Source organism: Somniosus microcephalus, chromosome 31 (genome assembly GCF_052327205.1).
Source record: "Somniosus microcephalus isolate GS21.2 chromosome 31, FLI_Smic_1.0, whole genome shotgun sequence".
NCBI lineage: Eukaryota > Metazoa > Chordata > Chondrichthyes > Squaliformes > Somniosidae > Somniosus > Somniosus microcephalus.
The window spans coordinates 34651793-34667368 of record NC_141017.1 but is presented as its reverse complement, the minus strand read 5'-3'; the positions used below and the strand labels follow the sequence as shown (position 1 = coordinate 34667368).

The window sequence follows — 15576 nt, the reverse complement described above, 5'->3', positions numbered from 1 at the left end:
TCTCTTCATAAGCATAAATTATTGGGAGAGCTTGCTAAAAATCCTGTTTTAAGCACGGATAGTTTTAATAATGCTACAGACTTCTGAAAGTCCAGCAATGCAATAAACTTTTAAAAAATATCTCTAGATTTTTAGGGTTCAGGAATTACACACTCACTATTTTCTGGGTGTTTCCCGACGAGCTGAGTTTGGTGCCGTTCAGTCCCACCAGAGTGGGCAAGGTCTGGGACATCCAGTTAGTCACCATGGCCATCGTGCTGAGCACAGCTCCAATTTTCAATAGGGGAACGCTCATCCTGATCCTTGCTTCATTCCCCCCAGCCTCGCCGCTGGTCTATATCGTTCCTGGACGGAGTGGCCCCTGGACCAGCCTGGCTGATCCGTCACATCGATGCAACCCTCAAGATTCTTTATACCATCCAAACAAAACCAGCCCTGAACACATCACATCTCTCTCTCTCTCTCTCGCACACACACACACACAGTCCTCACAGACCCTGACGTCAGCCTGAACAGGCAAGAGGCGAGAGAAAGCAAAGAGATCTGATCTGAAAGGGAGGAGGGAGGGGGTTAACACTTTGAGTTCTGGCCAGTATTACACAAATATCGTTGGGGTGATTCTCTGTTGAGTGATTAAGCCAGAAATATTCCCTGAGTGAAAAATTAGATGGAATCTTTGCCGCTGTACACTTCTAAATGATACCAGGGCTAAAAGGGTTAAATTATGAGGACAGGGTGCACAGACTAGGCTTGTATTCCCTCGAGTGTAGAAGGTTAAAGGGTGATCTAATTGAGGTGTTTAAGATGATTAAAGGAGTTAATAGGGTCAATAGAGAAAAACTATTTCCTCTGGTGGGGGGAGTCCAGAACAAAGGGGCATAACCTTAAAATTAGAGCCAGGCCGTTCAGGGGTTGATGTCAGGAAGCACTTCTTCACACAAAGGGTTAGTGGAAATCTGGAACTCTCTCCCCCTAAAAAGCTGTTGAGGCTGGGGGTCAATTGAAAATGTCAAAACGGTGATCGAGAGATTTTTGTTAGGCAAGGGTATTAAGGGTTACTGAACCAAAGCAGGTCGATGGAGTTAAGATACAGATCAGGCGTGATCTCATTGAATGACGGCGGAACAGGCCCGAGGGGCTGAATGGCCTCCTCCTGTTCCTATGGTAACAGGCTCAAGGGGCTGAATGGTCTCCTGTTCCTATGGTAACAGGCTTGAGGGGCTGAATGGCCTCCTCCTGTTCCTATGGTAACAAGCTCGAGGGGCTGAATGGCCTCCTCCTGTTCCTATGGTAACAGGCTCGAGGGGCTGAATGGCCTCCTCCTGTTCCTATGGTAACAAGCCCGAGGGGCTGAATGGCCTCCTCCAGTACCTATGGTAACAGGCTCGAGGGGCTGAATGGCCTCCTCCTGTTCCTATGGCAACAGGCTCGAGGGGCTGAATGGCCTCCTCCTGTTCCTATGGTAACAGGCTCGAGGGGCTACATGGCCTCCTCCTGTTCCTATGGCAACAGGCTCGAGGGGCTGAATGGCCTCCTCCTGTTCCTATGGTAACAGGCTCGAGGGGCTGAATGGGCCTCCTCCTGTTCCTATGGTAACAGGCTCGAGGGGCTGAATGGCCTCCTCCTGTTCCTATGTTCCTAAATTGCAGCTAGAGATTTCGTCGAACTTGAAGGCGCCACATTCTCCACCCCTCCTAAAGTGAGGAATCACACTGGGGGCTGACAGGAACCACCAGCTCTCCACTATCTCACTCAGTTCTACATGCGTGAGCCTAAACAGTGTTGGCTTGTTATTCCGCCGCAGAGTGCATCACAATGAAGAGCAATACTGTCACCCATGCGCGCGGATACACCTGTCCTGCACACACACACACCTAACATCTACCCACCCTACATCCACACACAGACAAACTCAACATTCTGGCCAATATCCCTCAATCAACGTCACTTAAAAAAACAGATTATCTGGTCATTATCACGTTGCTGTTTGCTGTGCGCAAATTGGCTGCCACGTTTCCCACATTACAACAGTGACTACACTTCAAAAAGTACTTCATTGGCTGTAAAGCGCTTTAGGATGTCCTGTGGTCGTGAAAGGCGCTATATAAATGCAAGTTCTTTCTTTCCTTGATTCGCACAGGCCCAACATCCACAATAGACACACAACTGGCATCCACACACGTACACCTAACCACCCCCCACACAAAAACATACACACCCCTAATGGCCACATACACACATAATAGGGATGCCACCTCCAGTTTGATGGATCCCTGGAGTTTGATCACGTGACATTCGATCTTGTGACATTTGACCACGTGACATCTGATCACATGACATTTAATCACGTGACATTTGATCACTGTTTGCAAATGTTATTGACCATAATTGAGTGCCTTAGTGTTACCAAGACTGATTAAAATATTTGACAATCTTGTTTTGTACTGAGCTAGATAACCTAATTTATAAATTAAAGCAAGTTCACAAAAGCATAGAAAGATTGAAGGATAAGTAATGTTCAAATAAAAACTTCTGCTGTGATGTTCCGACAGTATCGACAGCAGTGAGAAACACGGAGTGAATCCAACTGATTCAATAAAAACACAAGCAAGAAAAGTAACTTTGAAACAAACTTTTCGTACAATTTTATGACTTTTTACAATATATAGCAAGTTGTAAAAATAATCTGGCCCAGAAATTCGGGTCTCCACGGGTGAGTACGCACGGGGCACTCACCCGTGGGCCCGATGGAAGTGCCAGTTTCCTGCATGCACTGCGCATGCGCGGGAAACCGGCACTTCCGTTCCCCTGAAAGCAGGGGTTCAGAGGTCGAACGCATGCGCAGGAGAGGCAACGCGTGCGCATCGAACTTACGTTTTTTTTACAGGTTTTCCCGGCAGGGTAAGCCTGCAGAATTTACACATTTAAAAAGCAGGCGTAAGGGCTGCTTTTTACAAGGTAAGTGGTGAATTAATTAAAACTAAAACATTTTTTCCACAGGTTTATTCTTTTTAAATACTTTAAAGAAAGGTAAGTTTATTTTTAGCCCTGTTAGAATAAAATCTATTTTTTTCAAAAATTTAAATTATTGTTTAAATAGTTATTTAATGTAATTTATAGTTTATTTAAAAAGTGTGATTAAAAAAAAAATTATTTGAAGGTTTAGTGCTATTTTGGGGCCGTAGTATTTATAAGTCTTGACAGCACTTCCTATCAAGACTTATGAATGGAGCATTCCCTGCTCCGATTGGCTGCCTATGGCCCACGTGATCCCAGGGGACGCATCGAACTAACTGCGGCCCTGGGATACGCAAGCATTGCGCGCCGGCAGTTGGAGCAGGCCCAGGATCGGAATCCCACGCGGGCCCACAGCTCAACGGCCGGCGCACAAGGTAAGTGCAGGTCGGGGGCTTGCGCCCGCGGGAAGCGCCCGACCTGAATTTCTGGGCCATTAAATAAAACCAAAAACAAACCAAATTCAATTCACAGACTCCCGCACCCCACCACTGAAGGCCAGCTTCAGAGAAATGAGGTTCAGTCAACAGGGAGGCTGCCTGACCCCCATAATAAAACACATTAAACAACAGCTCACATCACAAGCCCACAGAAACAGCCCTCCCCAGTTTGTGTTTCTCTCTCTCTCTCCCAGTTTGTGTTTCTCTCTCCCTCTTCCCAGTTTGTGTTTCTCTCTCTCTCCCAGTTTGTGTTTCTCTCTCTCTCTCCCCAGTTTGTGTTTCTCTCTCTCTCTCCCAGTTTGTGTTTCTCTCTCTCTCTCCCAGTTTGTGTTTCTCTCTCTCTCTCCCCAGTTTGTGTTTCACTCTCTCTCCCAGTTTGTGTTTCTCTCTCTCTCCCCAGTTTGTGATTCTCTCTCTCTCTCCCAGTTTGTGTTTCTCTCTCCCTTTCCCCAGTTTGTGTTTCACTCTCTCTCCCAGTTTGTGTTTCTCTCTCTCTCTCCCCAGTTTGTGTTTCTCTCTCTCTCCCCCAGTTTGTGTTTCTCTCTCTCTCTCCCCAGTTTGTGTTTCTCTCTCTCTCTCTCCCAGTTTGTGTTTCTCTCTCTCTCTCCCAGTTTGTGTTTCACTCTCTCTCCCAGTTTGTGTTTCTCTCTCCCTCTCCCCAGTTTGTGTTTCACTCTCTCTCCCAGTTTGTGTTTCTCTCAAATCAAATCAAATTCAAATGCTTTATTGGCATGAAAGTTTACAGGGAACCATATTGCCAAAGCTTACATAACAAAAAGTACAGGTTTCCAACATTCTGTAGGTGTCAACCAATTTTGACCTTCGTTGGGGACAGACAGTATTAATTTAAACAGTCGTTGACCCTCGTTGGGTACATTCAGTATTAAATTAAACAGTCGTTGGGTACATTCGGTATTGATTTAAACATTTTTAGAGTATATATGCTATGGGTGTGCTCGTTAGTCACTCACTGTTCCTCAGGTTGTGACATGTTGTTACATATTGGGCACCAAGATATGGTCTGTCTCCTTCCCCGAGGACTATTCTTAATTTTGACAGGTCATCCAATTCTTTGAAATCTGGGGCTGTAAGGCTGAGCTTGTCAAAATATATGTTTCTTGTTTTGTTGAATTTCTCTCTCTCTCTCCCCAGTTTGTGTTTCTCTCTCTCTCCCCAGTTTGTGTTTCTCTCTCTCCCCAGTTTGTGTTTCTCTCTCTCTCTCCCAGTTTGTGTTTCTCTCTCTCTCTCCCAGTTTGTGTTTCTCTCTCTCTCCCAGTTTGTGTTTCTCTCTCTCTCCCAGTTTGTGTTTCTCTCTCTCTCTCACCAGTTTGTGTTTCTCTCTCTCTCTCTCACCAGTTTGTGTTTCTCTCTCTCCCCAGTTTGTGTTCCTCTCTCTCTCCCAGTTTGTGTTTCTCTCTCTCTCTCACCAGTTTGTGTTTCTCTCTCTCTCTCACCAGTTTGTGTTTCTCTCTCTCTCTCACCAGTTTGTGTTTCTCTCTCTCCCCAGTTTGTGTTTTTCTCTCTCTCTCCCCAGTTTGTGTTTCTCTCTCTCCCCAGTTTGTGTTTCTCTCTCTCTCCCCAGTTTGTGTTTCTCTCTCTCTCCCCAGTTTGTTTCTCTTGCGCTCCCCAGTTTGTGTTTCTCTCTCTCCCCCAGTTTATTTATCTCTCTCTCCCCCCAGTTTGTGTTTCTCTCTCTCTCTCCCAGTTTGTGATTCTCTCTCTCTCCCAGTTTGTGTTTTTCTCTCTTTCCCCCAGTTTGTGTTTCACTCTCTCTCATAGTTTGTGTTTCTCTCTCTCCCCAGTTTGTGTTTCTCTCTCTCTCTCCCAGTTTGTTTCTCTCTCTCTCTCCCCAGTTTGTGTTTCTCTCTCTCCCCCAGTTTGTTTCTCTCTCTCTCCCCAGTTTGTGTTTCTCTCTCTCTCTCCCAGTTTGTGTTTCTCTCTCTCTCCCAGTTTGTGTTTTTCTCTCTTTCCCCCAGTTTGTGTTTCACTCTCTCTCCCAGTTTGTGTTTCTCTCTCTCTCTCCCCAGTTTGTGTTTCACTCTCTCTCCCAGTTTGTGTTTCTCTCTCTCTCTCCCCAGTTTGTGTTTCTCTCTCTCCCCAGTTTGTGTTTCTCTCTCTCCCCAGTTTGTGTTTCTCTCTCTCTCTCCCAGTTTGTGTTTCTCTCTCTCTCTCCCAGTTTGTGTTTCTCTCTCTCTCCCAGTTTGTGTTTCTCTCTCTCTCCCAGTTTGTGTTTCTCTCTCTCTCTCCCCAGTTTGTGTTTCTCTCTCTCTCCCAGTTTGTGTTTCTCTCTCTCTCTCACCAGTTTGTGTTTCTCTCTCTGTCTCACCAGTTTGTGTTTCTCTCTCTCCCCAGTTTGTGTTTTCTCTCTCTCTCCCAGTTTGTGTTTCTCTCTCTCTCCCCAGTTTGTGTTTCTCTCTCTCCCCCAGTTTGTGTTTCTCTCTCTCCCCAGTTTGTGTTTCTCTCGCTCTCTCCCAGTTTGTGTTTCTCTCTCTCTGCCTCCCCAGTTTGTGTTTCTCTCTCTCTCCCCCAGTTTGTGTTTCTCTCTCTCTCTCCCCCAGTTTGTGTTTCTCTCTCTCCCCCAGTTTGTGTTTCTCTCTCTCTCCCCCAGTTTGTGTTTCTCTCTCTCTCTCTCTCTCCAGTTTGTGTTTCTCTCTCTCTCCCAGTTTGTGTTTCTCTCTCTCTCCCCAGTTTGTGTTTCTCTCTCTCCCCAGTTTGTGTTTCTCTCTCTCTCCCTCAGTTTGTGTTTCTCTCTCTCCCCCAGTTTGTGTTTCTCTCTCTCTCTCTCTCTCTCAGTTTGTGTTTCTCTCTCTCCCTCAGTTTGTGTTTCTCTCTCTCTCTCTCTTTCTCCCCAGTTTGTGTTTCTCTCTCTCTCTCTCCCTCAGTTTGTGTTTCTCTCTCTCCCCCAGTTTGTGTTTCTCTCTCTCTCTCTCCCAGTTTGTGTTTCTCTCTCTCTCTCCCCAGTTTGTGTTTCTCTATCTCTCCCTCAATTTGTGTTTCTCTCTCTCCCCCAGTTTGTGTTTCTCTCTCTCCCCAGTTTGTTTCTCGTTCTCTCTCTCCCCTGTTTGTGTTTCTCTCTCTCTCTCCCCCAGTGTGTGTTTCTCTCTCTCTCTCTCTCCAGTTTGTGTTTCTCTCTCTCTCTCCCAGTTTGTGTTTCTCTCTCTCTCTCTCTCTCCCTGTTTGTGTTTCTCTCTCTCTCTCGCAGTTTGTGTTTCTCTCTCTCTCCAGTTTGTGTTTCTCTCTCTCCCCAGTTTGTGTTTCGCTCTCTCCCCCAGTTTGTGTTTCTCTCAAATCAAATCAAATTCAAATGCTTTATTGGCATGAAAGTTTACAGGGAACCATATTGCCAAAGCTTACATAACAAAAAGTACAGGTTTCCAACATTCTGTAGGTGTCAACCAATTTTGACCTTCGTTGGGGACAGACAGTATTAATTTAAACAGTCGTTGACCCTCGTTGGGTACATTCAGTATTAAATTAAACAGTCGTTGGGTACATTCGGTATTGATTTAAACATTTTTAGAGTATATATGCTATGGGTGTGCTCGTTAGTCACTCACTGTTCCTCAGGTTGTGACATGTTGTTACATATTGGGCACCAAGATATGGTCTGTCTCCTTCCCCGAGGACTATTCTTAATTTTGACAGGTCATCCAATTCTTTGAAATCTGGGGCTGTAAGGCTGAGCTTGTCAAAATATATGTTTATTGTTTTGTTGAATTTCTCTCTCTCTCTCCCCAGTTTGTGTTTCTCTCTCTCTCCCCAGTTTGTGTTTCTCTCTCTCCCCAGTTTGTGTTTCTCTCTCTCTCTCCCAGTTTGTGTTTCTCTCTCTCTCTCCCAGTTTGTGTTTCTCTCTCTCTCCCAGTTTGTGTTTCTCTCTCTCTCCCAGTTTGTGTTTCTCTCTCTCTCTCACCAGTTTGTGTTTCTCTCTCTCTCTCTCACCAGTTTGTGTTTCTCTCTCTCCCCAGTTTGTGTTTCTCTCTCTCTCCCAGTTTGTGTTTCTCTCTCTCTCTCACCAGTTTGTGTTTCTCTCTCTCTCTCACCAGTTTGTGTTTCTCTCTCTCTCTCACCAGTTTGTGTTTCTCTCTCTCCCCAGTTTGTGTTTTTCTCTCTCTCTCCCCAGTTTGTGTTTCTCTCTCTCCCCAGTTTGTGTTTCTCTCTCTCTCCCCAGTTTGTTTCTCTTGCGCTCCCCAGTTTGTGTTTCTCTCTCTCCCCCAGTTTATTTATCTCTCTCTCCCCCCAGTTTGTGTTTCTCTCTCTCTCTCCCAGTTTGTGTTTCTCTCTCTCTCCCAGTTTGTGTTTTTCTCTCTTTCCCCCAGTTTGTGTTTCACTCTCTCTCATAGTTTGTGTTTCTCTCTCTCCCCAGTTTGTGTTTCTCTCTCTCTCTCCCAGTTTGTTTCTCTCTCTCTCTCCCCAGTTTGTGTTTCTCTCTCTCCCCCAGTTTGTTTCTCTCTCTCTCCCCAGTTTGTGTTTCTCTCTCTCTCTCCCAGTTTGTGTTTCTCTCTCTCTCCCAGTTTGTGTTTTTCTCTCTTTCCCCCAGTTTGTGTTTCACTCTCTCTCCCAGTTTGTGTTTCTCTCTCTCTCTCCCCAGTTTGTGTTTCACTCTCTCTCCCAGTTTGTGTTTCTCTCTCTCTCTCCCCAGTTTGTGTTTCTCTCTCTCCCCAGTTTGTGTTTCTCTCTCTCCCCAGTTTGTGTTTCTCTCTCTCTCTCCCAGTTTGTGTTTCTCTCTCTCTCTCCCAGTTTGTGTTTCTCTCTCTCTCCCAGTTTGTGTTTCTCTCTCTCTCCCAGTTTGTGTTTCTCTCTCTCTCTCCCCAGTTTGTGTTTCTCTCTCTCTCCCAGTTTGTGTTTCTCTCTCTCTCTCACCAGTTTGTGTTTCTCTCTCTGTCTCACCAGTTTGTGTTTCTCTCTCTCTCTCCCCCAGTTTGTGTTTCTCTCTCTCCCCCAGTTTGTGTTTCTCTCTCTCTCCCCCAGTTTGTGTTTCTCTCTCTCTCTCTCTCTCCAGTTTGTGTTTCTCTCTCTCTCCCAGTTTGTGTTTCTCTCTCTCTCCCCAGTTTGTGTTTCTCTCTCTCCCCAGTTTGTGTTTCTCTCTCTCTCCCTCAGTTTGTGTTTCTCTCTCTCCCCCAGTTTGTGTTTCTCTCTCTCTCTCTCTCTCTCAGTTTGTGTTTCTCTCTCTCCCTCAGTTTGTGTTTCTCTCTCTCTCTCTCTTTCTCCCCAGTTTGTGTTTCTCTCTCTCTCTCTCCCTCAGTTTGTGTTTCTCTCTCTCCCCCAGTTTGTGTTTCTCTCTCTCTCTCTCCCAGTTTGTGTTTCTCTCTCTCTCTCCCCAGTTTGTGTTTCTCTATCTCTCCCTCAATTTGTGTTTCTCTCTCTCCCCCAGTTTGTGTTTCTCTCTCTCCCCAGTTTGTTTCTCGTTCTCTCTCTCCCCTGTTTGTGTTTCTCTCTCTCCCCCAGTGTGTGTTTCTCTCTCTCTCTCTCTCCAGTTTGTGTTTCTCTCTCTCTCTCCCAGTTTGTGTTTCTCTCTCTCTCTCTCTCTCTCTCCCAGTTTGTGTTTCTCTCTCTCTCTCACCAGTTTGTGTTTCTCTCTCTCTCTCACCAGTTTGTGTTTCTCTCTCTCCCCAGTTTGTGTTTTTCTCTCTCTCTCCCCAGTTTGTGTTTCTCTCTCTCCCCAGTTTGTGTTTCTCTCTCTCTCCCCAGTTTGTTTCTCTTGCGCTCCCCAGTTTGTGTTTCTCTCTCTCCCCCAGTTTATTTATCTCTCTCTCCCCCCAGTTTGTGTTTCTCTCTCTCTCTCCCAGTTTGTGTTTCTCTCTCTCTCCCAGTTTGTGTTTTTCTCTCTTTCCCCCAGTTTGTGTTTCACTCTCTCTCATAGTTTGTGTTTCTCTCTCTCCCCAGTTTGTGTTTCTCTCTCTCTCTCCCAGTTTGTTTCTCTCTCTCTCTCCCCAGTTTGTGTTTCTCTCTCTCCCCCAGTTTGTTTCTCTCTCTCTCCCCAGTTTGTGTTTCTCTCTCTCTCTCCCAGTTTGTGTTTCTCTCTCTCTCCCAGTTTGTGTTTTTCTCTCTTTCCCCCAGTTTGTGTTTCACTCTCTCTCCCAGTTTGTGTTTCTCTCTCTCTCTCCCCAGTTTGTGTTTCACTCTCTCTCCCAGTTTGTGTTTCTCTCTCTCTCTCCCCAGTTTGTGTTTCTCTCTCTCCCCAGTTTGTGTTTCTCTCTCTCCCCAGTTTGTGTTTCTCTCTCTCTCTCCCAGTTTGTGTTTCTCTCTCTCTCTCCCAGTTTGTGTTTCTCTCTCTCTCCCAGTTTGTGTTTCTCTCTCTCTCCCAGTTTGTGTTTCTCTCTCTCTCTCCCCAGTTTGTGTTTCTCTCTCTCTCCCAGTTTGTGTTTCTCTCTCTCTCTCACCAGTTTGTGTTTCTCTCTCTGTCTCACCAGTTTGTGTTTCTCTCTCTCTCTCCCCCAGTTTGTGTTTCTCTCTCTCCCCCAGTTTGTGTTTCTCTCTCTCCCCCAGTTTGTGTTTCTCTCTCTCTCTCTCTCTCCAGTTTGTGTTTCTCTCTCTCTCCCAGTTTGTGTTTCTCTCTCTCTCCCCAGTTTGTGTTTCTCTCTCTCCCCAGTTTGTGTTTCTCTCTCTCTCCCTCAGTTTGTGTTTCTCTCTCTCCCCCAGTTTGTGTTTCTCTCTCTCTCTCTCTCTCTCAGTTTGTGTTTCTCTCTCTCCCTCAGTTTGTGTTTCTCTCTCTCTCTCTCTTTCTCCCCAGTTTGTGTTTCTCTCTCTCTCTCTCCCTCAGTTTGTGTTTCTCTCTCTCCCCCAGTTTGTGTTTCTCTCTCTCTCTCTCCCAGTTTGTGTTTCTCTCTCTCTCTCCCCAGTTTGTGTTTCTCTATCTCTCCCTCAATTTGTGTTTCTCTCTCTCCCCCAGTTTGTGTTTCTCTCTCTCCCCAGTTTGTTTCTCGTTCTCTCTCTCCCCTGTTTGTGTTTCTCTCTCTCTCTCCCAGTTTGTGTTTCTCTCTCTCTCTCTCTCTCTCTCCCTGTTTGTGTTTCTCTCTCTCTCCAGTTTGTGTTTCACTCTCTCCCCCAGTTTGTGTTTCTCTCTCCTTCCCTCAGTTTGTGTTTCTCTCTCTCTCTCCCAGTTTGTGTTTCTCTCTCTCCCCAGTTTGTGTTTCGCTCTCTCCCCCAGTTTGTGTTTCTCTCTCTCTCTCCGCAGTTTGTGTTTCTCTCTATCCCTTAGTTTGTGTTTCTCTCTCTCTCCCCCAGTTTGTGTTTGTCTCTCTCTCTCCCCAGTTTGTGTTTCTCTCTCTCCCCGTTTGTGTTTCTCTCTCTCTCCCCAGTTTGTGTTTCTCTCTCTCTCCCCCAGTTTGTGTTTCTCTCTGTCCCCAGTATGTGTTTCTCTCTCTCTCTCCCAGTTTGTTTTTCTCTCTCCCTCTCCCCAGTTTGTATTTCACTCTCTTTCCCATTTTGTGTTTCTCTCTCTCACTCCCCAGTTTGTTTCCCTCTCTCTCTCCCAGTTTGTGTTTCTCTCTCTCTCTCCCCCAGTTTGTGTTTCTCTCTCTCTCTCCCAGTTTGTGTTTCTCTCTCTCTCCCAGTTTGTGTTTTTCTCTCTTTCCCCCAGTTTGTGTTTCACTCTCTCTCCCAGTTTGTGTTTCTCTCTCTCCCCAGTTTGTGTTTTTCTCTCTCTCTCCCAGTTTGTGTTTCTCTCTCCCTCTCCCCAGTTTGTGTTTCACTCTCTCTCCCAGTTTGTGTTTCTCTCTCTCTCTCCCCAGTTTGTGTTTCTCTCTCCCCAGTTTGTGTTTCTCTCTCTCCCCAGTTTGTGTTTCTCTCTCTCCCCAGTTTGTGTTTCTCTCTCTCCCCAGTTTGTGTTTCTCTCTCTCTCTCCCAGTTTGTGTTTCTCTCTCTCTCTCCCAGTTTGTGTTTCTCTCTCTCTCCCAGTTTGTGTTTCTCTCTCTCTCCCAGTTTGTGTTTCTCTCTCTCTCTCCCCAGTTTGTGTTTCTCTCTCTCTCTCACCAGTTTGTGTTTCTCTCTCTCTCTCACCAGTTTGTGTTTCTCTCTCCCCAGTTTGTGTTTTTCTCTCTCTCTCCCAGTTTGTGTTTCTCTCTCTCGCCCCAGTTTGTGTTTCTCTCTCTCCCCAGTTTGTGTTTCTCTCTCTCTCCCCAGTTTGTTTCTCTCTCTCTCCCAAGTTTGTTTCTCTCTCTCTCCCAAGTTTGTTTCTCTCTCTCTCCCCAGTTTGTGTTTCTCTCTCTCTCTCCCAGTTTGTGTTTCTCTCTCTCTCCCAGTTTGTGTTTTTCTCTCTTTCCCCCAGTTTGTGTTTCACTCTCTCTCCCAGTTTGTGTTTCTCTCTCCCTCTCCCCAGTTTGTGTTTCACTCTGTCTCCCAGTTTGTGTTTCTCTCTCCAGTTTGTGTTTCTCTCTCCCCCCAGTTTGTGTTTCTCTCTCTCCCCCAGTTTGTTTCTCTCTCTCTCCCCAGTTTGTGTTTCTCTCTCTCTCTCACCAGTTTGTGTTTCTCTCTCTCCCCAGTTTGCGTTTTCTCTCTCTCTCCCAGTTTGTGTTTCTCTCTCTCTCCCCAGTTTGTGTTTCTCTCTCTCCCCCAGTTTGTGTTTCTCTCTCTCCCCAGTTTGTGTTTCTCTCTCTCTCTCCCAGTTTGTGTTTCTCTCTCTCTCTCCCTCCCCCAGTTTGTGTTTCTCTCTCTCTCTCCCCCAGTTTGTGTTTCTCTCTCTCTCTCTCTCCCAGTTTGTGTTTCTCTCTCTCCCCCAGTTTGTGTTTCTCTCTCTCTCGCCCAGTTTGTGTTTCTCTCTCTCTCTCCCCAGTTTGTCTTTCTCTCTCTCCCCCAGTTTGTGTTTCTCTCTCTCCCCCAGTTTGTGTTTTTCTCTCTCTCCCCAGTTTGTTTCTCTCCCCAGTTTGTTTCTCTCTCTCTCTCCCCAGTTTGTGTTTCTCTCTCTCTCTCCCCCAGTGTGTGTTTCTCTCTCTCTCTCCCCAGTTTGTGTTTCTCTCTCTCCCCAGCTTGTGTTTCTCTCTCTCTCTCCCTCAGTTTGTGTTTCTCTCTCTCCCCCAGTTTGTGTTTCTCTCTCTCCCCCAGTTTGTGTTTCTCTCTCTCTCTCCCTCAGTTTGTGTTTCTCTCTCTCCCTCTGTTTGTGTTTCTCTTTCTCTCTCTTTCTCCCCAGTTTGTGTTTCTCTCTCTCTCTCTCCCTCAGTTTGTGTTTCTCTCTCTCTCCCAGTTTGTGTTTCTCTCCCTCTCTCTCCCAGTTTGTGTTTCTCTCTCTCTCTCCCCAGTTTGTTTCTCTCTCTCTCCCCAGTTTGTGTTTCTCTCTCTCCCCCAGTTTGTTTCTCTCTCTCTCCCCAGTTTGTGTTTCTCTCTCTCCCCCAGTTTGTTTCTCTCTCTCTCCCCAGTTTGTGTTTCTCTCTCTCTCCCAGTTTGTGGTTCTCTCTCTCTCCCCCAGTTTGTGTTTCTCTCTCTCTCTCACCAGTTTGTGTTTCTCTCTCTCCCCAGTTTGTGTTTTTCTCTCTCTCTCCCAGTTTGTGTTTCTCTCTCTCTCTCCCCAGTTTGTGTTTCTCTCTCTCCCCAGTTTGTGTTTCTCTCTCTCTCTCCCAGTTTGTGTTTCTCTCTCTCTCTCTTTGTCGGAGGGGCAGTACTGAGGGAGCGCTGCACTGTCGGAGGGGCAGTACTGAGGGAGCGCCGCACTGTCGGAGGGGCAGTACTGAGGGAGTGCTGCACTATCGGAGGGGCAGTACTGAGGGAGTGCCGCACTGTTGGAGGGGCAGTACTGAGGGAGCGCAGCACTGTCGGAGGGGCAGTACCGAGGGAGTGCCGCACTGTCGGAGTGGCAGTACGGAGGGAGCGCAGCACTGTCGGAGGGGCAGTACGGAGGGAGCGCAGCACTGTCGGAGGGGCAGTACTGAGGGAGCACCGCATTGTCGGAGGGGCAGTACTGAGGGAGTGCCGCACTGTCGGAGTGGCAGTACTGAGGGAGTGCTGCACTGTCGGAGGTGCCGTCTTTCGGATGAGACGTTAAACCGAGGCCCCGTCTGCTCTTTCAGGTGGACGTAAAAGATCCCCTGCCACTATTTTGAAGAAGAGCAGGGGAGTTCACCCCGGTGTCCTGGGGCCAATATTTATTACTCAACTTACACCTAAAACAGATGATCTGGTCATCATCACATTGCTGTTTGTGGGAGCTTGCTGTGCACAAATTGGCTGCCGCATTTCCTACATTACAACAGTGACTCCACTTCAAAAGTATTTCATTGGCTGTAAAGCACTTTGGGACGTCCTGAGGTGGGGTAAGGTGCTATAGAAATGCAAGTCTTTCTTTCTTCTAAATACTTTATTAGCGCGGGTAACAGCGGAGCGAGATCTTAACAAGTAATGGCGTAGAGCATGTAATCATAATTTCCTGGGATTTCTGCGCCGTAAAATGGGCTTTATGGTGTAGATGCGCCACTGCAATGGCACGAGCTTCCAGCAATTCTGGGCCATCATAGAGTCATAGGGCTAAAAATTGAGCAGCGCCTCCTTTGGGGCGCTAACTTCACTGGGGCGCTAAAAGTAGCACACCCGCAACGGAAGTTGAGCGGGAGCGCCCCAAGCGGAAAGCAGGGTGCTACTGGACGCTCCCCACCTCCCTCTTGGGGCGCTGCGAGGGAATATCGTGGTGCTACGCTCCGCGGTATTGCTGGCCTTCCTCACCTTTTTAAAGGGAGGGGCCTGGCGCAACGCGTCCCTGGGCCCCCGGGGATCGGCAGTGCCGGCAAAAGAGCCCGGGGACGGCAACGGGGGCAGGTGCTAATTAAAGGCGAGGTACCGGCCAGCAACAAAAATGGCCGCCCGGCACCTCGCCTTTAATTAGCGCCGCCCCAGCCGCAGGTAGGCCCCCCTGAACCGGTCGGACATAGCGTCCGGTGGTAAGTCTGGGGGCGCTCCCGAAGATCGCGGCTGGGGCGCGAGCGGGGTGCTGTACACGGCGAGGACGTCATCGCCAGCAGCGCAGCGCCGTGGGGCGCTACCGGTTACCGCTGCTGCTAACTTCCCACTGAATTTCACGGGAGGCGTTGGTGGCGCCGCGCCCGGTGCTAGTTGCTTTGTGCCCCGTTAGCTAACCGGAGACGCAAAGCAACGGAATTTTTCCCCCATAGAGTCATAACAGCACAGAAGGAGGCCATTCGGCCCATCGAGTCCGTGCCAGCTCTCTGCAGAGCAATCCAGTCAATCCCATTCCCCTGCTCTATCCCCGTAGCCCTGCAAGTTTATTTCCCTCAAGTGCCTATCCAGTCTCCCCTTGAAAACATTATGGGGGTGATTTTCATTCAGAAGTCGGGAAGGAGGCGGGCCTACAACTTTCAGCGTTGTAGTCCCGCCTCCATTGAGCTGCGGCCAATCCACGCAATTTTAACTTGATTGACCTTGTTGAGCCTGCCCAGCGAGTTCCAGGTCCTCGCTACTCGCAGCGTAAAAAAGTTTTTCCTCATGTCCCCCCCTGTATCTCTTGCCCAAAACCTTAAATTTGTGTCCCCTAGTCCTTGTACCATCAACGAGTGGAACCTGTCGGACAAGGACACACCCAACGCCAGCAAAAACGTTCCAAAATGAATTAACGGGAAAATTAAAAGGGAGATTAGGGGAAAAAAATCTGAAAAGTTTGTAGGGAAGGGGGAAGTAGAAGATCAACCAGAAAGAGATTTTAACAGGCATAAGATTGGGCGCCAGGAGCAAATGGGGAAAGGACATCGGAGCAGATGCAAAATGGAGTGCCAATAGAATTCTTCTCCGATTGCAACAGCAAAGTAGTCAGGTAGGAAGAGAGGGAGTTAAGATCCTGAGGGACCCACAGGGAATTGAAGAGGAGTTAGTTGACATGCTAAATGACCCACTTACTCGAGCTTTTCACCAGGGAGGATATTGCCCTAGTTTAGAGGTTTTTAAGCTGGGAAACTGTTTGAGTTCAGTGTCAATGACAACGTGCTGAGCAGCGACTGTTGAAGTGATACAGTGAGTCGGAAAGAAACTATTTCCACTGGTCAGTGAGTTGGTAACGAGAGGGTATAAAATTCACATCATTACCCATAGAATGAAGGGAGAGGCGAGGAAATTGTCTTTAGACAGAGGGTTTGTTAGGACATAGAACATCCTACCAGAAACACTGGTGGAGGCAGAAACTCTGAGA

The 15576-nt window shown here is 47.4% G+C and overlaps 1 protein-coding gene across 2 annotated transcripts in view; it reads right to left on the bottom strand.

Moving 5' to 3' along the window:
• The window catches only part of LOC147097725 (noelin-2-like), a 421183-nt gene that overhangs the window by 158387 nt on the left and 247220 nt on the right, over nucleotides 1–15576 (bottom strand). The window contains exon 1 of one of the 2 annotated variants that reach the window (XM_085971764.1): nucleotides 158–520. The exons of the other annotated variant lie outside the window; for it this stretch is intronic. Within the exon in view, the coding sequence (XP_085827890.1) occupies nucleotides 158–295 (138 nt within the window). The 5' untranslated portion in view covers nucleotides 296–520. Of the gene's footprint in view, nucleotides 1–157; nucleotides 521–15576 lie in introns of those variants that run through there. 2 annotated transcript variants of the gene reach the window in all.